The 26,719-nt window shown below is 46.5% G+C and overlaps 1 protein-coding gene across 9 annotated transcripts in view; it reads left to right on the top strand.

Annotated features, from left to right (window-relative positions):
* The window catches only part of LOC119954123 (supervillin-like), a 169,458-nt gene extending 147,323 nt beyond the window's left edge, over positions 1-22,135 (top strand). For 8 of the 9 annotated variants that reach the window (XM_038779041.1, XM_038779043.1, XM_038779040.1 and 5 more), the window contains 8 exons: positions 243-345; positions 3,557-3,767; positions 12,249-12,382; positions 12,990-13,145; positions 15,977-16,120; positions 16,238-16,350; positions 18,531-18,689; positions 21,087-22,135. In XM_038779041.1, the coding sequence (XP_038634969.1) occupies positions 243-345; positions 3,557-3,767; positions 12,249-12,382; positions 12,990-13,145; positions 15,977-16,120; positions 16,238-16,350; positions 18,531-18,689; positions 21,087-21,173 (1,107 nt within the window). In that variant the 3' untranslated portion in view covers positions 21,174-22,135. The remainder of the gene's footprint in view (positions 1-242; positions 346-3,556; positions 3,768-12,248; positions 12,383-12,989; positions 13,146-15,976; positions 16,121-16,237; positions 16,351-18,530; positions 18,690-21,086) is intronic. The other variant, XM_038779036.1, reaches the window with a different exon arrangement.
* The last annotated feature ends 4,584 nt before the right edge of the window (positions 22,136-26,719 follow it).

Raw genomic sequence — 26,719 nt, 5'->3', positions numbered from 1 at the left:
AACAGGCACCGGAGTGTGGCAACTAGGGGATTTTCACAGTAACATCATTGCAGCGTTTAAAGTAAACCTACTTGTGACACTAATAAAGATTATTATAATGCTGCAACAAAAGCATCCTGATAATAGAAAAAAATGTTTTCCTGCTTGGTATTTTATTAAAAATCAATCTGCATAATATGGGTTTGCTGAAACAATGCTGCTGATTTGTTGGCCAAGGGTTAAATGTGTGTGCTGTTACCTAGGTGCTGGTATCACAGGGAAAGGAGCCCCCTTGCTTTCTCCAGCTGTTCCAAGGAGGAATGACTATCCACAGTGGCAGGAGGAATAACATCAGAAGCTCACAAGGTTTGGATTATGAACATTTTTTTTAAAGAAGCAAAGAGAGTTTGAGTCCATTTTTTGTGTGTAGACGGTTGTGCAAAAACTACAGTCTATGATGGTTGTTTAAGGGAAGGAACTCCCATTCTCCCAGGACGTATAAGTACCATCAGGCTGGAAATCTATTCCTCTCACTATATTGGGGTGATGTTCCCTTTTTCAATGGTGTACTGGGTAACTGATTCACTAGCACCTTGTCAAACCTGTGTACAAAGTCAACCCTACCTCCTCCCATGTGATTAATGTTTCCTTCCCTCTCACATTAATACTCATTCTCTCTGATACACTTTATATAATCCCAATTTTGTCCGCTATAATCCCTTCTGTAGAACATGACCAATGCTGTCTCCAGTAAAAACATCAAAAACTCGCTTGCAGGAAGTTTTCTTGGGAAATTCTGAGCTGCTGCCGATAATGCTAGCTAGTTTAGCAAAGAAGTATCTTGGTTGAAAGTTACCAGCCTGGTTTAATTGCTTTGCTCCTGACTCGGAGCCTGGTGCTAGTGTGTTCAAACACTGCCCTAGGATGAGTAATGTAGGCCGATGCTTGTGTGCAGCATTAGGGATATTGATGTTGGCCCCATCTAACTGTTTAGATGGATGTAAAAATTGCATGGTATTGCACTGAGCAAGTACAAAGAGCTTTTAAGTGTCTTGGCCAGCGAATCGAGACTCATAGAATCCTATAGTGCAGAAGGGGGCCATTCAGACCATCGAGTCTGTAGCGACTCTCCGAAAGAGCACTCTACCCAAGTCCACTACCTTGCCTTATCCCCATAATCTAACCTACATATTCCTCGACATTAAGGGGAAATTTAGCATGGCCAATCCACCTGACCTGCACATCTTTGGACTGCTGGAGGAAACCAGAGCACCCGGAGGAAACCCACAGCCACAGGGAGAACGTGCAAACTCCACATTGATAGTCACCCAAGGCCAGTATTGGACCTGAGTAGCTGGCGTTGTGAGGCAGCAGTGCAGACCATTGTGCCACCGTGCCGCCAATCCAGCCAATGTGACCAGAACAGACCTTCTGCTCATTTATCTCAATGCTGCTTCTGGAACCTTTGAAATTGGTTGACGATGCTTCAAAAAATAATTTATTGATTGTGGAGTCTGTTGAGGACAGAAAAAAAATTGCATTTCTCTAGTCCTTTTTGTGGCCTCAGAAATGTTGCACATTGCTTTACATTCGATTTAGCTCAGGTGGCTGGACAGGTAGTTTGTGATGCTAGGTGTGGCCAACAGTGCGGGTTCAATTCCTGTAATGGCTGAGTTTACTCATGAAGGCCCTGCCTTCTCAACCTTGCACCTTGCGAGAAGTGGAATGATCCTCCGGTTAAATCACCAGCAGTCAGCTCTCCTCCTCAAAGAGAAAATGCAGCCTCTGGTCATCTGGGACTATGGCGACTTTACTTTCAATCACTATACAAGTGAGATTCTTAGTGTCGTGTAGCATTCAACTATTCACCACATTGAGTCTATTCCTGTTCTCTATCGATTCATTCAGTCAGTCTCATTCACCTGCTCTATTCACAAACCCCTGTAACTGGAGGGGAGCTCCAGTGTCCATCCAATTTCCTTTTGAAATCATTGATCATCCCTGTTTCCACCAGCAACATACGCAGTGAGTTCCAGGTCATTGCCACTTGCTGTGTTAAGATAGTTGTCCTCACATCCCCATGCATTACTACATTCATTCAAAAATGCAGCTCACCTTTTGAAGAGAAATTAAGGATGAACATTAAATGTGCTGGCCTAGCCAGGACAGCACATCTTGTGAAAGAATTGTTAAAAACTCAATCACCCAAGACCATAAATCTGAGTCCCATCTAGTCCTCCTACCATCAGCCAGTGAGAACAACCTTTCTTGGCCTACCCGATCTAAACCTGTCATAATGTTATGGACCTTTATCCAGTCTCCGCTCAACCTCCCTTGATCCAAGGAGAACAACTCTAACTTTTCCAACCAAACTTTGTGGCTAAAATCCCTCATACCTGGAAACACTCTGGTAAAAAGTGACAATAATAATAATCTTTATTACTGTCACAAGTAGGCTTACGGTAACACTGCAATGAAGTTACTGTGAAAGTCCCCTACTCCAGCACCTGTTCGGGACACTGAGGGAGAATTCAGAATGTCCACAAGCACGTCTTTCAGGATTTGTGGGAGGAAACCAGAGCACCCGGAGGAAACCCACGCAGACACGGGGAGAACGTTCAGACTCCGCACAGACAGTGACCCAAGCCAGGAATCAATCCTGCGCTGCGAAGCAACAGAGTTAACCCTTCTAAAACCTCTCGAGGACCTTCAGATCCTTGCTAAAATGTGATGACCATAACTGGGCGTAATACTCTAGCTCTGGCCTGACCACAACTTTATGAAGGTTCAGTATAGCCTTCCAGTTTTTGTACTCAGTGCCTCTCTTTATGAAGCCCATGATCCCTATGTTTTGGAAGCTTTAGGTGGAATGGTGGCACAGTGGTTAGCAATGCTGCCTCACAGCGCCAGGGAGCCAGGTTCAATTTTGACCTTTGGTGACTCCCTGTGTGGAGTTTGCACATTATCCCTGTGTCATATCATAGAATCACAGAATTTACAGTCCAGAAGGAGGCCATTCGACCCATTGAGTCTGCACCGGCCCTTGGAAAGTGCACCCTACTCAAGCCCACACTTCCATCCTATCCCGTAACCCAGTCACCCCACCCAACTTTTTTGGACACTTTGAAGGGCAATTTAGAATGGCCAATCCACCTAACCTGCACATCTTTGGATGTGTCAGCTGGGTTTCCTCCGGGTGCTCTGATTCCCTCTCACAGTCCAAAGCTGTGCAGGTTAGGAGGGTTGACCATGCTAAATTGGCCCTTAGTGTCCAAGGATGAGCAGGTTAGTTGGGGTTATGTGGGTGAGGTGGGGCAGGCGACTGGGATTGGGTTGGGCGTTCCTTTGGAGGCTCGGTACAGACTCTATGAGCTGAAAGGTCTCTTTCTGCACTGTAGGGATTCCATGGATACTCTATGGAACTACTCACAATAAGACTGTAATCTTCAAAGTTGTATGCATCTGTGTCCTATGTCCCTCGTCAGCACACACTCGTTCCAACTTTGCCATTAAGTATCTATTGCCTTTCTCTACCCCTTCTGCCAAAATTCTAAGTCATTCTGCTATCTGTCTTCAGCAGGACTTTGGCGATTATATATTGTGCAGGGCGAGGTTGCAGTTGAGGGGAGTCTCCTGGAGGTGGCGTGTGAGTGCAGGAGTCTGCGCTCCAGAGGCTCTCTTGTCCTAGTGAACACTCAACAAGCTCGGATCTACCTATGGCATGGCTGCAAAGTTCAAGCCAGCGGAAAGGAGGTTGCCAGGACGACAGCCAATCACATTAAAGATCGGTAAGGAAGCAATGGCGTTCGGAAAGCTGCCTGTCAAATTGAAATAATAGTTTCCGAGACTCTTTACGTTAGGAAAAGCACTAGTCACTTTGTTTTTGTATTGCACTACCGCCCTCCTCCTCCAAAGGAAAATAATTGCAACTCGAGTATCAAACCAAAGGAATTGTTGTCCAAGCCTTTTTATTTCCCATAATCTGCCAAATTGAGCACTTGTCTCCTATCACCAAGTTTACCAAGAAACAATCTGTGGGTCATACAGTAATAGAGAGTTTATCGCTGCAGCTTTTTATCACGGCAGGTTGGCTCTCGAAACAGGCCCAGTCTCAAAACAAGTAAAATACTGCAGATAGTCTTAATCTGGCATACAAACAGAAAGGAGGCCATTTGGCCCATCAAGTCTGAACCGACTGTTGGAAAGAGCATCCTTCCCAAGCACGGTAGCACAGTGGTTCACACAGCTGCTTCACAGTGCCAGGGTCCCAGGTTTGATTCCCGGCTTGGGTCACTTTCTGTGTGAAGTCTGCGTGTTCTCCCGTGCCTGCGTGGGTTTCCTCTGGTTGCTCCGGTTTCTTCCCACAGTCCAAAGATGTGCAGGTTAGGTGGAGTGGCCATGCAAAATTGCCCTTAGTGTCCCAAAAAAGGTGGGGTTACTGGGTTACGGGGATAGGATTGAGGTGCGGGACTTAAGTATGGTGCTCTTTCCAAGGGCCGGAGCAGACTTGATGGCCCAAATGGCCTCCTTCTGCACTGTAAATTTGATGTATTTCTATGTAAAAAAGCTGTGAATATTGATGTACCATCAATAGTACGCGAGGCGAGTGATTTACCAAAGTCTGGCTTTAATTGACTAGAACACAGCTCTGCGATCGTCTACAATGGAAAGGGACGGTCGTCAGTCGTCTGACCATTTATACCTCGTTAATAGAGGCGTGGTTAACTCAGCCTCTCGGCCAATCGGTCGAGAGGCACATGACCGACCAGGGCCAATGGTAAGCCGACGTTCTGGCCCAATGGCAGACAAGTATGCAGATCATATCACCACAAATACTCAGCAGGTCTGGCAACATTTGTGGAGAGATAAAAGCAGTTAACTTTTTAGGTCGAAGAGCTTTCATCAGAACCGAACAAATCTGAAATGTTGGTGGAATTTAAGCTGCCCCCCCACCAACGGAGGTGATGAGGATTTTAATGAGGTGGGTGGGGCGCCCATCTCATGCCCGATTCTGCCTGATGAACTCCAGGGTAGGCAGGATCGTGGACGGCCTTCCTGATCGGATGCTCATCGAGGTCCTTAAACTCAACAATTAATGCCCACATAAGGGCCACATCTCGCGATGGATAGGGGAGTCATTCAGGAAGCCTGGGGAGGGGGTGGGTGAGGGTAGGGCCCCTCATTCAAAGACACTCAGTACTTGATCGAGGAACCCGGCATGAGAAGGGGGGGGGGGGGGGGTACGCTGAAAGCCACATTCCTGCCCTTGATTTCAACCCCTCCTCTCCCTATGAGAGTCAGGACCTCTCACAGACAGGTTCGCTGGGCTGTATGCAGTGGCTCACTCTGTATTGGCCCTCACCTTCACCCAGTTCTCTACTGTGGTTCCAAGTAGATGTAAGCATGTGACAGCAGCCACACCACTATGATCTGCTTCGATAAGTCAGTCAAACCAGAGAGAGTGGCCTTCAGGTTTCCTACCCTCAGCGTCTCAGGGATTTATCTCCCCGATGTCGGAAGACTGATTCTGGCAGACTGGACGAATGAAACCAATCTAAGCTCCAATGGTCTTGAAGTCGGATTGTGGATTGTGTAGAGCTCAACAAGCACAGGAGAAGTCCTGGTCACACTGCATCTGGTTCTATCTGCAGCTGTCTAAACTCATCTTGACACTGGACCAAGATATGCCAGGATGAGAGAGTGAGGCTGATGATGCCCAATTCTCCCTCACTGTCATCCAATTCACCCGCAAGCCACGTTCATCACCTTTCTATCATCTGTTATCCACCATCAATTGTCACAAATCCTTGAGGTGATGGGTGAGTAATGTAGCAGCAGGTTTGGATTCAATGGGAGCCGGAGGCTTGAACCTACACATGGGCAGGTCAGGTTACAGGGTCATGTTTCATTAGAAAGAAGCAGAAGTGGAACTCAAGTGATTGCGTGACTGAACAGTCCCTTTTCAGGACCACACTGCTCGCCTCCCTAGTATGAGGAAGAGGGTAGAACAGGTGCCCTAAACATTGCTTCAACTACCAGGGATCCCATCAACATGGTGGTAAATCAATCTCCAAAAAGAAAATAAAGGTGACACTGGTCATGGATACATGGAACATGCGCATCCTCATGGACGATGCCACGACCAACAGACCTGAGAAGAAGCACAGTGGCACAGTGGTTAGCATGGCTGCCCCAGAGCTCCAGGGACCTTGGTTCAATTCCGGCCTCTAGTGAGTGTCTGTGTGAAGTTTGCACTTTCTCCCCGTGTCTGCGTGGGTTTCATCCAGGTGCTCTAGTTTCCTCCCACAGTCCAAAGATGTTAGGTGGATTGGCCATGTTAAATTGACCCTTGGTGTCCAAAAGGTTCGGTAGGGTTCCGGATTGCAGGGATAGGGTGAAGACGTGGGCTAAAATAGGGTGCTCTGTCCAAGGACCGGTACAGACTCGATGGGCCAAATGGCCTTCTTCTGCACTGTAGGGATTCTATGACTCTATTCTAAGAACTCTTGTCAGCATGCAGCTGACTGGGTGCAATGTCCAAATTGCCGGCCTCAGTTAGGTTTGTCTTCCTGAGGAGGGTCAGTTAAAGGAAATTGGTGCAAGTTATATATTCTTCTGGTGTGGAAAAGAACAGCGCTGTGAAGCTGGCATAAGCTTGAACCATCTCGTCAGTAAGTTGGCTTGCCTTGTCATGGGTATGAATGATTGCTTGATGGCACAGCAAGAACCTGCCATCAGTGTGTATGTCCCTACCATGACCAACCCTGATGAAGCCAAGGCTAAATTTTATTGCTGAACTCCACTCCTTGATTGCTACTGTGCCAAGGTCAGACAAGTGAATCTTTTTTAGCGATTTCAATACAGGCGTGGGAAGGGGTTATTGGACAAAATGGGATTGACAGTTGTAGCAGCAAAAGTCGCCTCCTGCTGAAGATGTGTACTGAGCATGAGCTCTCAATCACTCACACAGTTTTCCAACTCCCCAATCACAACAAGATGTCTGGAAGCACCCACGTTCTCTGCTTTTGCAGCTAATTGACTATGTCACCAGCAGGCAGAGGGGCAGGCAGGGTATGTGTGTAATGAAAGCCACGTGCAATGCTGGCTGCTGGACTGACCAAGGTCTTATCATTTCAAAGCTAAGCATCAAGATCTATGTCCTAGATCCCTTCCAAGATGGTGATCCTGGCGTTGAAATCAGACAATGCATGGACAGGAAACTGCTCAATCTGACACACATCGGGCAAGGTCTCCAAGGATATATCTCACCATATCCTGTTTGCCAATGAATGCACCTGATTACTTTGGCTTTACCATCAGCACGGAGAAAACTGAAGTGATGTACCAGCCTGCTCCAGGAAAACTCCATCTCAGACCCAAGGTCCATTAGTTAAACCCGTTCACAGTGGATTAGTTCTCTTATCCCTCCCTCATCAGCACACTCTCTTCATCTTTATATGTTCACAATGAGATACATGCAAGAATTTTCCAAAGCAAGTGTAGCCCTTGAGCCATCTTTCAACATCAGTCTCAGGCTGAAGAGGAGTAAAGCTGCCTCCCAAGCTTAAAGACTATGCAATATGCTGCCCTCTCGGCTTTACAAATTTAAGACTCGGACATGTTACGAAGCTCAACTGATTTCATTTGAGCCGCCTTCGGAAGCTTCTGAAGGTCAGGTGACAGGACAAAATACCAGGCACGGAGGTTCCACACCCAAGCTGGCATGCCAAGCATCCACACCACATTGGGACAGTCATGACTGCGTTGGGCTGGTCATAGCCAGAATGCCTGACACTCATTTGGCAAAGCGATTGCCCTATGGAGAGCTTGAGTCTGGGGTGCGCTCTTCCGGTGGTCAAAGGAAATGCTATAAGAACACTCTGAAGGCTTCACTTCGGAATTTTGATGCCGACTTTGAGTTCCGGGAAAAGCCTGACCAGGTGCAGAAGTAAAACAGGCTGCCGCCTCCTTCGAAAGCCAACGCATATATCAGAGGCTGAGGGAACGGGCAAGGCGAGGAAATCCCAAGCCAGCAGCTCGCACAAAGCTCAATCTGCGGAATCCTCACCTGTTTACAGCAGAACCTTTTGGGTGCAGATCAGCCTTTAGCAGTCACTTGTGTGCCCACCAGAACCCTGCCAAACACCCCAGATGATAAATATGGTCATCATTGCCTCAAAGTGTGAATAGTACTTGTGGTGATCACAAGTTAACCAGATGCAACACAACTGAGCGACCACTAGAGAGAGCACAGGAAGACTCCACGGAGCGAGCGATGACAGGCTCCACAGTGCGAGTGATGAAAGACGCCAACAGGGATGCAAGCAAACACTCCCGGGCGGACACCAAGCATGAACAAGACCATGAAGGTAAACCCGCTGTACCTGAGCAACCGCAAGCAGACTATGAAAGTCTACCAAGCTCACAGGAACAAGAAGAAAGAGCGGACTATGAAAGTCCAACACGCTCACAGGAACAAGAAGAAAAAGCAGACTATGAAAGTCCAACACGCTCACAGGAACAAGAAGAAAGAGCAGACTATGAAAGTCCAACACGCTCACAGGAACAAGAAGAAAGAGCGGACTATGAAAGTCCAACACGCTCACAGGAACAAGAAGAAGACAATGCACCGCTGCCCACTGCATGCGAAGACAGTGACAAGGTGATCACACTCAACGTACAGGATCACAGTGAGACTGACAGTTCTCAGCTTGTCTGTACCGAAGCACAGAGCGAAAACAGTGACAAGGTGCTCGCACTCGACGTACAGGATCACAGTGAGACTGACAGTTCTCAGCTTGTCTGTACCGAAGCACAGAGCGAAAACAGTGACAAGGTGCTCGCACTCGACGTACAGGATCACAGTGAGACTGACAGTTCTCAGCTTGTCTGTACAGAAGCACAGAATCGGGCCACCCAACAGTCCAGAGAGACGATGCCGAAAGAAAACATGCAGATTTTGACTCCAGAAGAGGAGCACCTGGAGTCCACAGAGACAATGCCGAAAGAAACCATGCAGATTCTGACTCCAGAAGAGGAGCACCTGGAGTCCAGAGACATCAAACAAAAAGAAACCATGCAAATTTTGACTCCAGAAGAGGAGCACCTGGAGTCCAGTGAGATAACATCAATAGAAATCATGAAGATTTTAACTCCAGAAGCGGAGCACCAAGAGTCTAGAGAAACCACGTCAACTGAAATCATGCAGATTTGGACTCCAGAAGAGGAGCGCCGAGAGTCCACAGACACCGCGTCAAATGTAATCAAGAAGACTTTGACTCCGGAAGACGAGCACCAAGAAAGCAAAGATGCGGAATCCAATTCTCCACAACTGATTGATGTCACCTGCACCGATGCAACATCAGATCATTCGCACCACTCGCGAGAAGACGAGCACCAAGAAAGCAAAGATGCGGAATCCAATTCTCCACAACTGATTGATGTCACCTGCACCGATGCAACATCAGATCATTCGCACCACTCGCGAGACGGAATGCTCAATGACTCAAATTATCCACTCGGGACACTCATAGAGTATAACAAGAAAAACAAAAGTCAAAAGAAACACAGCAAGAACAAAAACAACATGAAGCGCGACAAGACCAACAACAATAGCAAGAAGCACAGCAGAAACGAGAACGACAACAGCAAGAAGAAAAGCAACATGAAGCGCGACAAGACAAACAACAATAGCAAGAAACACAGCAGAAACGAGAACGACAACAGCAAGAATAAAAGCAACATGAAGCGCAACAAGACAAACAACAACGTCAGGCACAAAGATAGCGACAACGACAGGGACAGAAACAACAAGAATGGCAACAAACGCAACAAAGTCAGGAACAAAGATAGCGACAACACCAAAGACAGAAACGACAAAAACAGCACCAAGACCGGCAACGAGAACAACAAAGTCAGGAACAACGACAGTGCCAACACCAAAGACGGAAACGACAAAAACAGCGACAAGTACGGCAACGAAAACAACAAAAACAAGAACGACAGAAACAACAGCAATGAAACAACGACTTGTACACAATGGCACTACTTGGCACATGACGGACAATGCCACAGCGCATGGCAAAACGATGACAAGACTACAAACATGTCATGGGATGACGACGAATCGCATAAACACACGTCTGCTCCAGAACGAGCAAGCACACCAGCATCCAAGGCGGATGAGACAATAAATCAACACCACAAGCATAGAAAAAAAAAAAAGTCCATGCCAGTCAACATCAGTGATGTGACCATGCAGACACCTCGGGATGACGCATTGGGTACTTAAGATAACAAGGAACACCAACAACATTCACAGCGGACTTGCAATATCAATATCACCACGTCATCAACAACAAAAAGAAAAAAAGCTCTGAACAAATTCATCAAGTTTGGACTCATAAATGTTTTTATTAAGATTGGACATATAAATACATTGGCTTTGTTAACTAAGGCAATAGCATCATCACTTGTATAGATACGCATATCATAAGTTACTGTTTTGTATAATTTTCTTTAATGATGTACAGAAACTATGTAATGAGAAAAAGGGGGATGTGGTGATCGTAGATTGACTAGATACAAAACAACAGAGCAAACACGAGCGGGAGAGCTATAAATACACTGGGACAGGATGTACAATTTTCTTTAACGATGTTCAGAAAATATGTTAAGAGAAAAAGGGGGATGTGGTGATCACAAGTTAACCAGATGCAACACAACTGAGCGACCACTAGAGGGAGCACGGGAGAGCCATATAAATAGATCAGGACAGGAAGTGGGAAACACTACACAGCAGGCAGAGCTAATAGCTGGACACACAGCAGCTAGGATAGCACTGAAGGTAGCCGTACATAGAGCTCTGAAGAATGAACGAACTCACAATAAAGCATCTTCTCCACATTTGAGACTGCGAGCTTTATTAAGACACGAGGAACAACACAGTACTCTGCACCGAATGAGAGGGGGATTGGGCTGAACTTTAGGTCAACAATCTTGTTCACCACCTGGAGTAGGGGGGTGGGGTGGAATATATTCAAAGGAAATTGGAAAAGAATAATTCGAACAAGGTAACAGTTCAGAATGTTTGGCCTGATGGATTCTGTATCCTGTTATGTTCCATTGTGATTAACACCTTTCCTCAGCTCATTGAGCTCTCGGACGAAATTTTCCGCTCCCGCGAAAAATCGGGAAGGCCATCGTGAACTCGGCCGAGTTTCACAACGGCCTCGGAGGCCGCTCCTCTCACCTTATTCAACCCCACCCGGGGGGCTAGGACCGGCGCTCCATAACTCTCGGCCGCCGGGCCTTGAAGCTTGCGTCAAAGCGGCGCGCCGAGAATGACGCGACGGCGGCGCCTATGTGACGTGAGCCGCGCATGCGCAGGTTGGCCGGCTCCAACCCGCACATGCGTGGCTGACGTCACATGCGGGTTGCCGTCTTCCCCTCCGCTGCCCCGCAAGACGTGGCAGCTTGATCTTGCGGGGCGGCGGAGGGGAAAGAGTGCGTCGCTTTGAGACGCCGGCCGACAATCGGTGGGCACCGATCGTGGGCCAGCCGCCTTCCGAGCACGGCCGTGGTGCTCACTCCCCTCTCCGCCCCCCACAAGCTTCAAACGGCACTTTGGCGTCCATGTTCACGACGGCAGCGACCAGGTGTGGTTGCCGCCGTCGTGAACCGGTAGGGAACGGCAGGCCGCTCGGCCCACCCGGGCCGGAGAATCGGCGGTCGCCGTGCAAAACGGCGAGCGGCAATTCTTCCGAGTAGGGGGTGGGATAATCGTGGGGGGCGCCAGGGGGGTTTTGTCGTGAGTTGTCCGGCACTCCTGCGATTCTCCCACCCGGCGTGGGGAGCGGAGAATCGCGCCCGTGAACCGACAGAACACAATTCCTAATCTCACCCCAGGATTTAAACACACAAACTAAACTGACACTTCAGTGGGCTACTGAGGGAAGGTCAGAGGTGATGGCCTCCAGATGTGATGTCTAACTAGGATTGCATCTGCTTTTTGTGGTACTTCCAATGGATGTTAAGAATTCCAGGTACTAATCAAAATAACAATGACTTCTCCCTGTATCGCGGTTAACATTTACCCCTCAACTACCCTACGAAAGTAAAGCTTTGCTGTTTGCTCAATTTTGTTGTGAACATGACTGATGACCTTGTCGAGCAAACAACAGCAACTAACTTCAAAGTAATCCCAGTGTATTCAATTTCTGAGAGTCGTGATTAGGCCCAGTATAAACGCAAATTCTTTCTTTCCTTAGACCTCCTGAGGAGCTGGGTCTATGGAGTAGGACAGATGTAACCGTGTGTGAGTTAGAAGAAGGCTCTGAACTTCCAGAGTTCTGGCGTGCACTAGGACAACAGGATCGAAAAGCGTATGACTGCATGTTACAAGGTAGCGAAACGGGGACTCTGGGCTCAAAATAGGGTGGGTGTAGAGTCCAGATTGACTGACAGGAGCGGTGGAGAGAGGGGGAGGGGGATCCGGCGTGGAAGTAGGGGGGGAGGGAGGATGTAGAGTCCAGATTGACTGACTGGGGCACTGAATATATTTTCTTTTGGTTCCAGATTGTACCTTTATACAGTTAAAATTTTATAATCCAGCAAGCGCGGGGAATGGGTGGTGCTAGTTAATCAAAAATACCGTTTAATGGGGAGTTCCATTTACCAATGGAATGCAGTGCAATACTTGTAGCATGAACTAATATGTAAGTACTCAGAAAGTAAAGAACAGTGTTCTTTTTACATCTGATCTTCAACAGTGCATTAAAACATTATGTAGAGCAAAATAACTGTATAGGTATGAATTCCAGATAACTTTGTAATTCCCAGTAACAGGGAAACATCAGAAATTCCGGTTAATAGAGAATTCTGGTTGGTGAGCTTCCAGATAACGCAACATTTACTGTAGCTCTAATATATTCTAAGACACTCGAAAGCTGGTGGCTCATTGCTCGTTAGGTCCCTCCCTAGTGTTGATTATTCTCTTTTGTGCCCTACAGATCCCGGGAAATACAACTTCACTGCTCGGCTCTTCAGGTTGACTGCTTCTTCGGGGGAGTTCACTGTGATGGAGCAGTTCAGTCCTTTGCGCCTCACTAGTGGTGTCATGGCCATGCCATTTCTACAGGAGGACCTGTGCTCAGTACCTCAGCCAGGTGAAGATTATTTTTTGTATGCAGCACTAATGTGCACGAGCAAAAGGGAGGGTTAAAGATCCACGAGGCAAGGAGCATTCTGGGCTGTCCCTGTCCAAAGACATCATTGTCAACTTGGCCCAGTTTGTTTGCTGTTGTGTCAAAAGATTCCAGGTTAGAACCCTGCTCTAGAAATGGAACACTTTGAAAGAAACAATGACTTGTATTTAGAAAGCACCTTTACAACCGCAGTGTAACACGATCCAATCCCCAACCCCTCCCCCCCAATCCAGGAAATCGCTTTTAAAACCAAAGGAGTACCCTTTGAGGTTTAGTCACTGTCGGAATTTAGGAACTGGTGCAGCACAGTAAGATCCCACAGGCACCTGCCACAATGAGGTAGTTCTCCCATCAGAGGTGCTTGTTCTTCACCAGAGATCCCGTTCTGCCTCTTCAGACTCTAGACAAAGTAGAGCTGCTGGTTCCCTAGTATCCAAGTCAACATTCCCCCCCTACCATTTACCAGCAAATGGAACTTGTGGCCGATTACTCGGACACTTATCTTATTGCTGTCTGCCTGATCTTGCTGTGTACCGAAAGGCTGCATTGTGCACAATGACCGGCAAACAGTAACACAAAAAATGTTAATTTGATGAAAAATTTTAAATGTACAATTATGTATATGTATAGATGAAAAGTACATACCGTATATACTCGCGTATCATTCAATCTCGCGTATCATGCGACCCCTAAATTTTCGTCCCCAAAACATGATTTTATGGTATACCTCATGTATCATGCGAGTCACTTTTTTGGAAATTAATTTTGGAAACTAAAACTTCCAAATGGTATCATTGTGTGTGGTTTCTGCAGAGTGGATTCTGCTGTGAAAGCTGTTCGCGATTCGAACAGCTTTCCAGCTGGCTTCACTAGCGTCGTTCAGCCACTTGCCGTTTCCATTCATAAAAACATGAATGGAAGCGTCAAGTGGCTGAACATCTTCCCATCAGAATGCTGTGGTCAAAATCTGAAGAGTAGTATTCTGATGGGAAGATGGGAAGAGTGGATTCTGCTGTGAAAGCTGTTCGCGATTCAAACAGCTGTCCAGCTGGCTTTACTAGCGTCGTTCAGCCATTTGCCGTTTCCATTCATAAAAACATGAATGGAAACGGCAAGTGGCTGAACGACGCTAGTAAAGCCAGCTGGACAGCTGTTTGAATCGCGAACAGCTTTCACAGCAGAATCCACTCTTCCCATCTTCCCATCAGAATACTACTCTTCAGATTTTGACCACAGCATTCTGATGGGAAGATGTTCAGCCACTTGACGTTTCCATTCATGTTTTTATGAATGGAAACGGCAAGTGGCTGAACGACGCTAGTAAAGCCAGCTGGATGCTATGTGACTTATCTTGGCCAGCATTTCACACCCGCGATTTTTGTACCTCGCGTATCATGCGACCCCCGAAATTTAGGCTTCAAATTAGGTGCTCAAAAGTCGCATGTTACGCGAGTATATACGGTAAATGTATTTTACCAACTGATCTCTTGTGGAGTTGCCCAGTTTTGCCCTGAAGTACAGGAGACCTCAAGGGTTCAGACTAGGTATACAGGTACAGTATAGCTATTATTTCAAAGTCATGCTTTGTGCAATTTTTAAAATTTCTAATGAAGTACTGCATAAATCCCTATGTCCAAAAGGTGACTGACCTGTTAATCAAATAGGTCAATCATCTGGTGAGTTCGATAGCCATTTCTTCTGCCTGCTTCAAAGCTTTCAGTATATTCAGCTTTAGTGAGCTCGTTCACACAGCTGTGCAATGGCATACAATTATGAATGCTTGACTGACCTCCAAACCCACTAATGAATTCAGCTCTTCAGGGAGTTGTTTACACAATTGTGAATGGGAATTTTAGCTTTGTTTGATTGACGGTTTTATAATCTTGTAATAACATTTTCTTTGAAGGGATTTTTAGAAGACTGTCAAGACAAGATTAAGAGGTGTTAAAAGAATAAAAGTTAATACTTGCGGTTATGGATAGCTATGTTTTATAAACTTGTAAATGGTGCACTACTTTTCCAGTAGAGCATTTCAAAAACTTACCAGTGGTATTACAGGACCCATTGGTTCAGTACCTTGTGGTAATTGGAAGAATGGGTATGGATGGTGCATAAGGGCTATGGAGGATGTTTGGGGGAGGGGGGGGGGTTGGAGGGGGCATGGAGTATGGGTAGTTTGGGGGGGGGGGGGTGAAAGGGAGAATTACAAGGCCTAACCACCATCTTGAGAATGGAGTCAATGACCCAGTGAATGCAGGACGTCTTCTAACCTGCCCACCTTGGCGTTCTCCCAACCCCATTAACAACTTGAGCCTGCTTTGGAAGGCGGTCGGTCCATCTTTGGTCCATGTCCGCCTCCTCACGATGAAAATACGATGCGATCGCACTGCCATATTCTCATCTCACAGGTGAAAATCCAGTATTAGCTTCCTAAATTCTCTCCAGTGTAAATGAAAAACCAGCCTTGGGAAGGCCACGAGGAACTAAAGTGTTCCCTGTGTCCCACAAGGATAGTCATTGCCTCCTTTTCACCAGTCTTGGCCTTTCCTTCCCAGCAGTTACCTCTTCATGGATTCTCCCAAAATACTTCGCTGTTTGCCAGTGGACCATCCCATCTGCCAGCTAACAGTTGCTTTTCATCTGTTTTGGGCAAGTTGAGGAAGTCTGGGAGTTAAGACTCAGGTCCCAGGTTAGACCACCTGCCCAAAGAAAGGTGCGAGGGCTTAATATTGATCCTCATGTCTAGATTGTACACAACCAAATGTCTCACTTTACACATCGGCTTTCCCCAGCTTTGTTCCTTGTGGATAACCAGCTGGAAGTTTACCTGTGGCAGGGCTGTTGGTCGTCAGACAGTGAAAGCACAGGCTCAGCGAAGCTTCGATGGGACATGGAACGAAAATGTGCCATGGAGACGACGCTGCAATACTGCACAGGTCAGTCACACAGGGCGGCACGGTGGGTGGAAATCGTGAGTTAACGCAGTTAATTCTTCGACATCGGTCAACTATCTTGATGCAGAAGCAGGAAATGTTTTGTGTTTGTCCCATCAGAAAAGAACCCCAAGCGACCTCCGAAAGCGTACCTGGTGTCAGCTAGCGCAGAGCCATTGACCTTCACTAATATCTTCCCACGATGGGAATACAACGTGGAGACTGGACAACAGGTACTGCTACTTTTCAACCAAAAAAATAATAATGTGCTATTTAGAATGATTATTGTTGTTCCCTCCTGAACTGGGCCAGGTTATAATTCTGCAGGAGTACCCTCCTGAAAATCATTCATTAGTTATTCTTTATGGATGAGTTCCCATAGAATCTCCATACTGCAGAAGGAGGCCATTTGGTCCATAGAGTCTGCACCAACTCTCTGAAAGAACACTCTACCTTACCTAGGCCCACTCCCCTGCATTATCCCCATAACTTCACAAATTGGTGTGGTCAATCCCTCTAACCTTCACATATTTGGACACTAAGGAACAATTTTAGCATGGTAAATTCACCTAACCTGCACACCTTTGGACTGTGGGAGGAAACTGGAGCACCCGGAGGAAACCCACGCAGACATGGGAGAACATGCAAAGTCCACACAGTTACCCAAGGCCAGAATCGAACTCGGATGCCTGGCGCTGTAAGACAAAAGTGCTAACCACTGTGCCACCCAGGATTCCCCTCTTTGGAATTCCCTCCATATCACTTTCCTCCTTTATGATGCTCCTAAAAACTTTCACCCCAAAGAATTTTATTGTTCAAAATCAAGATCAATTAAGTCATTTGCGTGCATGAAAGCAATGCGGTCTACATTTTGCCTCATGAGCTTGCTGATGGCTTTTTCTGTCCCTGTTACACATATTTTTTAAAAATCAAACTTTGGTCACATGTTCTGGGCTAGTGCCAATTTCAATAAATGCCTGATGTATAATCCGTCTATTCAGGATGTGATTCCATGTCGGGTATTTAACTCCTTTTACGAGCTCAACTGTTTCGGGGAATTATGCAAAATTATTGCATTCCAAAAAGGATTTAGTCTTTGAGCTATGGTCATGCAGTCATAGTGTTTACAGCACTGAAAGAGGCCCTTTGGCCCATCGCGTCCATGCCAGCCATCAAGCACCTATCTACTCTAATTCCATACATGGTCCGTAGCCCATGCTATGGCATTTCAAGTGCTCATCTAAATGCTTCCTAAATGTTGAGGGTTCCTGCCTTTACCACCCTTCCAGGCAGTAAGTTCCAGATTCCCACCATCCACTGGGTAGAAAAAGCTTTCCCTCCAACCTCCTCTAAATCTCCTGCCCCTTACTTTTAAACCATTGCTCCTGGTTATTGACCCCTCTGCTAAGGGGAAATGTTTCTTCCTATCTACCCAACCCATGTCCCTTATAATTTTGTGCACCTCAATTAGATCCCCCCTCAGCCTTCTCTGCTCTAAGGAAAACAACGCTAGCCTTACCAGCCTCTCTTCGTAGCTGAAACGCTCCAGCCCAGGAAACATCCTGGTGAACCTCCTCTGCACCCTTTCTACTGTAATCACTTCCTTCCTATAGTTTGGCGACCAGAACTGTACACAGTACTCTTTATATAGCGAGTGCTTTATATAGCTCTATCATAACCTCCCTGCTCTTATATTCCATTCCTTGGCTATTAAAGGCAAGTATCCCATATGCCTACCTTAACTACCTGTCCTGCTGCCTTCAGTGACCTTTGTGTGCATGTCCCTCTCATTCACTGTACTTCTTACCGTCCTACCATTCATTGTGTATGCCCTTGCCTTATTATTCCTCCCAAAATGCATCACCTCATACTTTTCAGTGTTTAAAACCATTTGCCTCTGTTCTGCCCATCTGGTCAGCCTGTTTATATCTTCCTGTAATCGAAGACTTTCCTCCTCACTATTTACCATGCCACCAATTTTTGTGTCATCTGCGAACTTACTGATTAGCCTCCCCCACATTCATGTCTAGATCATGAATATACGGTACAAACAGTAAGGGGGCCTGCACCGATCCCTGAGATATACCACTGGACACAGGCTTCCAGTGACAAAAATAACCTTCGACCATCATCCTCTGCCACCTGCCACTAAGCCAATTTTGGATCCAATTTGCCAAATTGCCTTGGATCCCATGGGATGTGAAACAAGTGACGGTAATTGGGTGCCTTTGCATCTCTCCCGACTTTTATTTTGATTATCTTGAATGGAAAAAGAGGCAGGCAGCAGATTGACTCTTGCCTGTTTTAAAAGTCAGGATCGACCTTTCTGTCTAAGTGTGTGTATACGATGGTGTGTGAGATGTTTTGCATTAAGAGTAACTTTCCTCACTAGTGTTTTCCTTGTACGGCTCAGGTGCGGCAGGGTGTTGTGAACAGAGTGATCCTGGTTCAGGATGCTTTATCGAGACTGTGCAAAACACAATACTCACTGGAGGAGATTATGTCGAGGCCTTTACCAGAAGGAATTGACCCACATAGACTAGAAACCTATCTGTCTGATGAAGATTTTAAGGTAACCCTTGCCTAATGTGGTGAATTATTCTTGTGGTTTTACCTGGAGCCTTAACTGCAGCTGGGATCCACATGTTCAAAACAGGAGAGGAGATAAGTTTAAATCTCCTTTGCCTCAATGTTTGTTTTATGGATTTCTTTGCTGTTTGCTAGTTCATTGTGACTGTCCTTGCGCGTCTTCTCAGTAGTGAAAGGGTTCCATTGATCTGGAATAAAAGTACACACATCAAGAGCAAAACAATGACTGTGATCTGATATATATTGTAAATATAATGGCTAAGCAAAGGGCAGCATGGTGGCGCAGTGGTTAGCACTGCTGCCTCATGGCGCGAGGTCCCAGGTTCGATCCCGGCTCTGGGTCACTGACTGTGTGGAGTTTGCACATTCTCCCCGTGTTTGCCTGGATTTTGCTCCCACAACACAAAGATGTGCAGGATGGGTGGATTGGCCACGCAAAATTGCCCCTTAATTGGAAAGAAAATGAAATGGGTAGTCTACATTTAAAAAAAAAATTAATTGCTTAGCAATAAACCGAGTTTTCTTTTTACCACTTGATTCGAATCGTTTGTGACAGGCTAAATATGGGAACTTGGGAGCCTAAGTAGGGCATTTTGAGCCTGCTCTGCCATTTGATAAGATCAGAGCTGAACTGATTGTGTCTCAACTCCACTTTGCTGCCTGTCCCTCCCCCAACCCCCATAACCCTTGATTCTCTTATCTGTCAAAAATCTATCAAACTTGCTCTTGAATAAACTCAATGATCTAGCCTCCTCTGCTCTCCGAGGAAGAGAGTTCCCCAGACGAACTACCCTCGGAGAAAAATAATTCTCCTCATCTGTCGTAACAGGGCGACCTTTTATTTTTTTAACGGTGTCCCCTGGTTCAAGTCTCCCCTATATGAGGGAATGTCCTCCCAGTATCTACCCTATCAAGTCCCCGCAAAACTGTCGCTTGGCACTGTTTGGAAAAAAAGAGCTGGAAGATGTATTGGAATCCGACTACCTGTGGTGAACATATTGCTACTACAATTCAAAACTGTATTGTGTTGTATTACGTTGATGCCCTTGTGGGCTCCGCCTGTGGCTCCGCCCCCTCAGGGGTGGCATATAAATCTGCAGCCTGTAGGCGGCACTCAGTACAGAGCAGTCGCAGGCAGGCACAGATCTAGTGTATTACAACCGCTGTTCACTTCTACTAATCGTCTCATGTGAATTGATGGTCGCATTACTAACTGTGAAGAATCACAGAAATAGATTAACTGGTGGTTACTACCTGGGACATTGTACCATGTGTTCTAGAAAGACATTTACAAACAGGGATTTTAATCCCGCACTTACCGTCTGCGAAATTGGTGGCACGAGCGAAAAATCTCCCCAGGGCGATCGTGCTTCCCGATTTTCCCTGCGATCGCCGGGGATGTCGCGGAATCCACACCCACAAGGACGTGAACTTTATTTTAATACATTTACATAGATTTAAATGTTATTAGCGTTCCCCCCCCCAATCCCATGATCCCCCCTCACTAAACATTCATACCCTATGGACGTGATGTCACACCGGCGAGGTTTACAAAAGGTTTGGCCAGACAGTCGAGGGGATGCCCCTGGGTGCAAAGGTAATTATGAACCCCCATATGAGGGGGAGGGGGGTGGGGAGCGGGATAGGGGGACATGCTGAGGCAGTGCCCGTGGTGGGCCTCAGTGATTGCCCCATGGGGTGATGGGCATTGATGTGTGGCACAGGGGGAGTGCCAGCTATATTTCCGCGATGTTGGTGGAGTGTTCATTGCTGTCATGGGCGTAGAGTTGGGGGGGTGGGCTGGGTGCGGAGGGAGCGGGACACCATCTAGGTTGCCGACTCTATGGGGCCCCGCCTGAGTGAGACTTAAACCACACACACCCATTTTTCCCTTTCTAACAGGCTCAAGATTTGGCAAGAAAACTAGTCGGTGCAATTAGAGCGCTGCACACCAATTTTTTGTCTTTCTTGCCTGACACTTTGCCAAATTCTGATAAGATTCCACCCAATATATAAATTCAAGATTTATTTTCCCCAACAACCTCTTGCTTAATTCAGTGATGGCATCGGCTCGTAGTTAGCTGTTCATTAAATCTACTGTACTTTCAACATGTAACAAAGATAATTTAGCAAATGTAAAAATCATCATCCTGGTTTATGGGATGTTGCCATTCACAAATTTTCCAACACGTTTTGCCTTGTAACAGTCACAGCCGTTAAAAGTAACTCATTTAATGTGAAGCATTTTGAGACAGGCTTGATAGTCAGAACGTTTATCCATGTCTTGTTTTCCCTCCATTCTTTATTACCTTGTTTTAATTAGTGCTGCTATTACATTTTTTCTAATCTAAAATCCTTGTTGTCTCATTTTCCTCGACAGAAAATTGTGCAAATAACACGGGAGGAATTTTACAGTCTTCCCAGCTGGAAGCAGGTGAATTGGAAAAAAGCCAAAGGCCTGTTCTGAAGAGACGGTGAAAGATTTCAGCCTAGCCTGCCCAGGAATGTTTACTATTCCACCCTCTCCCCACCCACCTCGCAGTTTACCACATCACATAAGAGGAGCGGGGAGAGTGAGATTCATCGATAAATTGTTATGTCTCAGTAAAATGTCTTCCATGTGTTTAAACTCTGTACGAGTGCACAGATTGGGATCAGGTGGAGAGCAGGGTGTGGGGGACTGTCCTTGTTGATTAATTGTGTCTGTGGATTTTCTTGTAGGCCCTTTTCATTTTCCCATCCCGTCCAATGCTAACTTCTGCCTCCAGTGCTGGAGAAGAGTTGCAGATCCTCCAGAAATTCAAACTCAACCACGAGGAACTGGCGTGGGTAATCAGGGCGAAGAACCACAGAGACATTAGAAATAATTGCGTAGGTTGTTTCCACACTTGTTTGTTATAAACATATTGGGGGTGGGAGAATAAAAGGCTGTATGACTGGGAGGGAGATCATGTGGTGAATCCTGCAAATATTCGCCCCACCAGAGTCAACAACCCTCTACTGTGTGGCCTTGTGCTTGTAATGCTTTTTGGTGACTTTTTCCCTGAAAGTTAGCGATTCAGCCCTGCTCCACGCTTCATGGGGCTCCTCCTTACTGCCTGAGCTCAGCACATTATCTTTGGCACCTATGCTATTTCGTCTGATTGGTTCATCGATTCAATGGCTGGAGGAACAAAGTTATGCAGGCAACTGAAGTTATTCCCATTGGTGGAGAGCTGAGAGGGGACGCAGTGCAGGTCTTGAGGCCAAAGAACGACAAGGGTAAGGCCAAGATAGGTGGACTAATTATTATGGACTGTGAAGGCAGAATTCAAGGTTGAAATTACAAAATGCATAAACCACTAGAATACATGATGTGGAGATGCCGGCGTTGGACTGGGGTGAGCACAGTAAGAAGTCTTACAACGCCAGGTTAAAGTCCAACAGATTTGTTTCAAATCACTAGCTTTTGGAGCACTGCTCCTTCCTCAGGTGAAGGAGCATTCACTTGAGGAAGGAGCAGTGCTCCGAAAGCTAGTGATTTGAAACAAATCTGTTGGACTTTAACCTGGTGTTGTAAGACTTCCTACTACATTAGAATACAGATTAAGAAAACTCTTTACTCCTACACAATAGTGGATGTGGAACAGACCAGGAAAAAAAAACAGTTAATTCTGGGTCAATCACTGCCTTCATGCAGGCAATGGAAGCCACAGCTATTGAGTGAGGGGTTGAGGACTCAAAAGATATTAATGGGTCTGCTTGGTTCAATTGGAGAATGAGAAAACAGCATGGAAACTAAACGAAGTCTGTAACTGAGGTGGCTGTGCATTCATTGTAGAGGAATGGGCTGTGTGGTCTTTTCTCATCTTTTTGTGTTCTTCATAGTACATCTACCACTATCATATTATACACTCCCCTCCCCCCGTGCTGCCATCATGGACCCCCCAGCATCCCCCGGACCCAGGAAAGTCTCTCCTATTAGTGATGCACTTGTACAGAGGTTACACATAGAATTTCGAGGCTCTCTGTCTCACATTAGTGTAAAGTTTATGTCAGTGTTTTTATTTCTTTTTTTTTTAGTTATATTTGTAAATGCTGCGAGTTTATATTGCACGCACTGTAACAGCACCAAGGAATCTGTCCAGCCTTAAGTTACCGTTTGAAATGTTGACAGGTCCCAGTGGCACAGACCGGTGCCCAGCTATGGCCCACACCCACCAGGCTGAGGTGGTGAACCCTTTGAGGACTGGCTGATCTCGAACAATCATTGTGACCATTGAAACTGCCAGGATCTTCAGTGATTTTTGGCTGTCCGTGTTAAGGAGACTAACAGCTGAGGTTAGTCTCAATGCTAACCTATTGAGATCCCTCGTCGCAGTTGAACCGAGTGTTAATCTACCTTAAATAACCAGGTTAGCATTTCCATTAATAGTGTGAAGAAAGTCATCTGTTAGGAGGTGATTTAAGTGGAGACGGTGGTGTAGTGGTTGTCAGTGGACTAGTAATCCCGGGTAATGCTCTGGGTATCCAGGTTCGAAACCTACCATGACAGAATTCAATCTGAATTCAATAAAAAATCTGGATCCTGACCATAAACCCATTGCCGATTGTTGTAAAAAGCATCTGCCATCCCACTGTCCTTTAGGGAAGGAAGTCTGCCGCCTTACCTGGTCTGGCCTACTTCAGATCCACAGCAATATGGTTGACTCTTAAATGCTTAAATTGGTCGAGCAAAACACTCCGTTCAAAGGCAGTTAGGAATGGACAATAAATGCTGGCCCAGCCAGCTAAGTGCACATCCCATAATACAAATGATCAAATGCACACAGTAGCATCCAGGCTTTATTTGGCAGTAGCTACCACTCGTCAAACTCTGTGACGTGTTCATCCAGTCCTCAAAGAGTTTATCATCGCTCATCAGGAAAAGACTAAAAGAGAATTTTTCTGAACACCAGCTTCAGTAAATTGTGAACTTAGGAGTTACACAAAATCCAAGTGCCAGATAGCAGTTAAATTGCCACACCATCGTATAAATATACCGTGCCTCACTTCTGGATGGAATATAATCCTGACGATGGAGTGGAGGGGGGTGGGGGGTGGGCACCCCCACGTGTTGGAGTGCCAGGGGAATCCCACATCACCACTGTTGGTGAAGGTTTGACGGGATTGAATTCCAGTCAGGATGCCTCATACCTTCTCTGGATCCTAGGAGTGGAAGTCTCGCCCGCTGGGAGCTGCTGGCAAGCGAGACGCAAGCCGGCAGTTCTCCATTAGGAGAGGCGCCACCATGGGAGGTGACTGCTGCCAGTAATGCACCCAAGCAGAGACCTAGGATCGCGAAGTAACCAAGGCCACTGGTGAGTAAGCGCAGGATGGAGGTCGCGGGGAGGTGTTCGTCACCTTGTGGGGGAGGGGGGTGATGCTTGGAAGAAAGGGCAGGGGATTGGCTTACGGTAGGCATCCCCTTCCCAATACTGTGTCTCTCAATGAGGTCCCTGAATGAGAGAATCCCCCCCTCCCTCCTCCCCCCCACACCCCGGTAGGCCATAGGTCAGTTTCCCTGTAGCGAGTGCCTTGCCCACCATTGGTTGAATACCAGCAGCTACAGGATGTGGTCCTAATGTGAGAACTAATTTCCCAATTAACATCTGAGCGGGAAGGCAGTCCATGAGCGTTCCTACCTTGGGCTCAATCAAGTGGAGGTGATGGAATTCCCACCCCACACCTTCCCATCCAATCAAATTCTCCCCCTGCCTCTATCTCACCTGTCGCTTGGGTGTTAAATTCCACCCCTATAGTGTCTACGATGCTTCCAAGGGATTGTGCCAATGAACCGCTGCTGATTTCAGAGGAAGAGCCAATTTATGTATAATTTTCTTTTGAAGTATTTTTTCTTTCCTCCTCGCCCTCTCTTCTATCCTCTAGTAGCACTGACTCTTGCTGGAGTCTAGACCCATGACACTAACTGCCTCTTTGCTGCCTCAATCCAAGTGGTTCCTCTTCATTCAGGAACCTCAGTGTGACTGTTGACAAAATCGTCAGCTTTAAAATGACCCAATGAGTGAGAGGAATCAGTCGACCCTATGCAGCGAAGCGTGAGGAGCAGACATGCGCTCAGTTCTGCTGAGGAAAATTGCGTGTAATCTCACGGAAGTTATACACCCAGGAAGTAACATGCCATGAAACGAATATGAAACTACCACCTATTGTCTCACTCCTGTGCATTATGCTGATGCAGCATTTAAACTTTATACTTTGTTTTGTTTTCTTTATACACTTTGCACAATTCCAGAGGTTTCTGAAAGTGTTTGAATGTCTCCATAAATCCACAAGAGTGTTCGCTGTTCTTGCTTGTGATGTGACTGTGCATGTTGCATGCAAGGCCACAAAGAGCAAGTTCAAAAGAAGCAAAGTCGAGACTCTGGGATTCCCCTCAGTGCGTCACTGATCATCACAAAGCAATATTTTGCAGTAGTGTTTTTTGTGACATTCAATTTTTTTTAATGTACAGTTTAAAGTCTGCTTTTCAGGGTCTCTGGGAAGTTTTTGCTGTTGAGACTGTATCAAACAACAGTGTAATTAATATAATACAGCTGTATAAAAATGGAATGGAGATATTTTGTGAAGATTGTGAGTCAATCGATCTGTGTGAGCGTTGTCTTTTCTTCAAAGTGTCTGTTGGGCTGGCTCCATCATGCTTCAGTTTGGGCTTCCTGTGACAACTGCGAGACTTAGAGATCCAACACCCAGCCAGCCCCCCCCCCCCACCCCCACCCCGCCGCAAACAAAAATGCTAAATTAGTCATTCATCTCGTATTTAGGTTTCCCAAACATTCAGAATACATCGACAGTGTCATCAAGCCGCACTTACTCAGCAATAACCTGCTCATGGATGTTCAGTTCAGGTTCCGCCAGGCTCAGTCAGCTCCTGACCTCATTACAGCCTTGGTCCAAACATGGATTAAAAAAATTGCAGTCAAGAGGTGAGGTGAGAGTAACTGCCCTTGAATCAAGTATAGGATCAAGTAGCCCTGGCAAAACGGAAGATGACTGGAATCAAGGGGGGAACTCTCCCGTGTTTGGAGTCATACCTCGCATACAGGAAGATGGTTGTAGTTGTTGGAGGTGAATCATCTCAGTCTCAAGTCGTTGCTGCAGGTGTTCCTCAAGGTTGTGTCCTTGGCCCAACCATCTTCAGTTGCTTCATCAATGACCTTTCCACCATCATAAGGTCAGAAAAAGGAAATGTTTGTCAATGATTGTATAATGCTCAGTGCCATTCGCCACTCCTCAGATATTGAAGGTGACCATGCCCATATCTTGACCCGGAGAGCATTCAGGCTTGGGCTGATAAGAGGCAAATGTGTAGCACAAAATGGCAGGCAAAGACCATGACCAACATGATAGAATCTAAACATCACCCCATGACATTCAATGTCATTACCATTGCTGATCACCCACTATCAATTTCCTCTGGGTTACCATTAACGCAAAAATGAACGAGCCATAAAAAGGCCAGAATTCTCGGTTTGGGAGACTATGAAGTGAATTCTCCACCTCCCCAGCTGCATGTTCCTCGGCGGCGTTGGCAATGGGATTCTCCATTCCCACTTCCAGCCAATAGGATTTTCCATTGTAGCCACCCCACGCCGCCAGGAAATCAGGGCTGTGCTACCAGCGGAACAGAGAATTCTGCTGGTGGAGAATTCACCCCTGCGTTCTCCCGCCGGAGGAGAATTGCTAGTGATGGGAGCGTAATTACGAAACAATTCAGTATCCCTCGCCACATAAATTTCTGCATCCGAGGAATCCCGCTTTCGGTGCGCCATTTTGAGCTGGTGGCCTGATAGCGAAATCCCACAGATGGCCAACCCTCCCCCCCCCCCACTACAAATCAACCCCCCACACCCAACCCAACTCCCACCCAGGGACTTCCTAAATAGGGAGACCCTCCCAGGTACCCCCTAAATAGGAAAAAAAAACAAAGGAACCCCCTTACTATAGGGACCTTCCCCAGTGATCCCCTAAATA

Source organism: Scyliorhinus canicula, chromosome 19, assembly GCF_902713615.1.
Source record: "Scyliorhinus canicula chromosome 19, sScyCan1.1, whole genome shotgun sequence".
Lineage (NCBI taxonomy): Eukaryota > Metazoa > Chordata > Chondrichthyes > Carcharhiniformes > Scyliorhinidae > Scyliorhinus > Scyliorhinus canicula.
The sequence above is the reverse complement of the archived record's forward strand: the minus strand, read 5'-3'. Positions and strand labels throughout refer to the sequence as shown.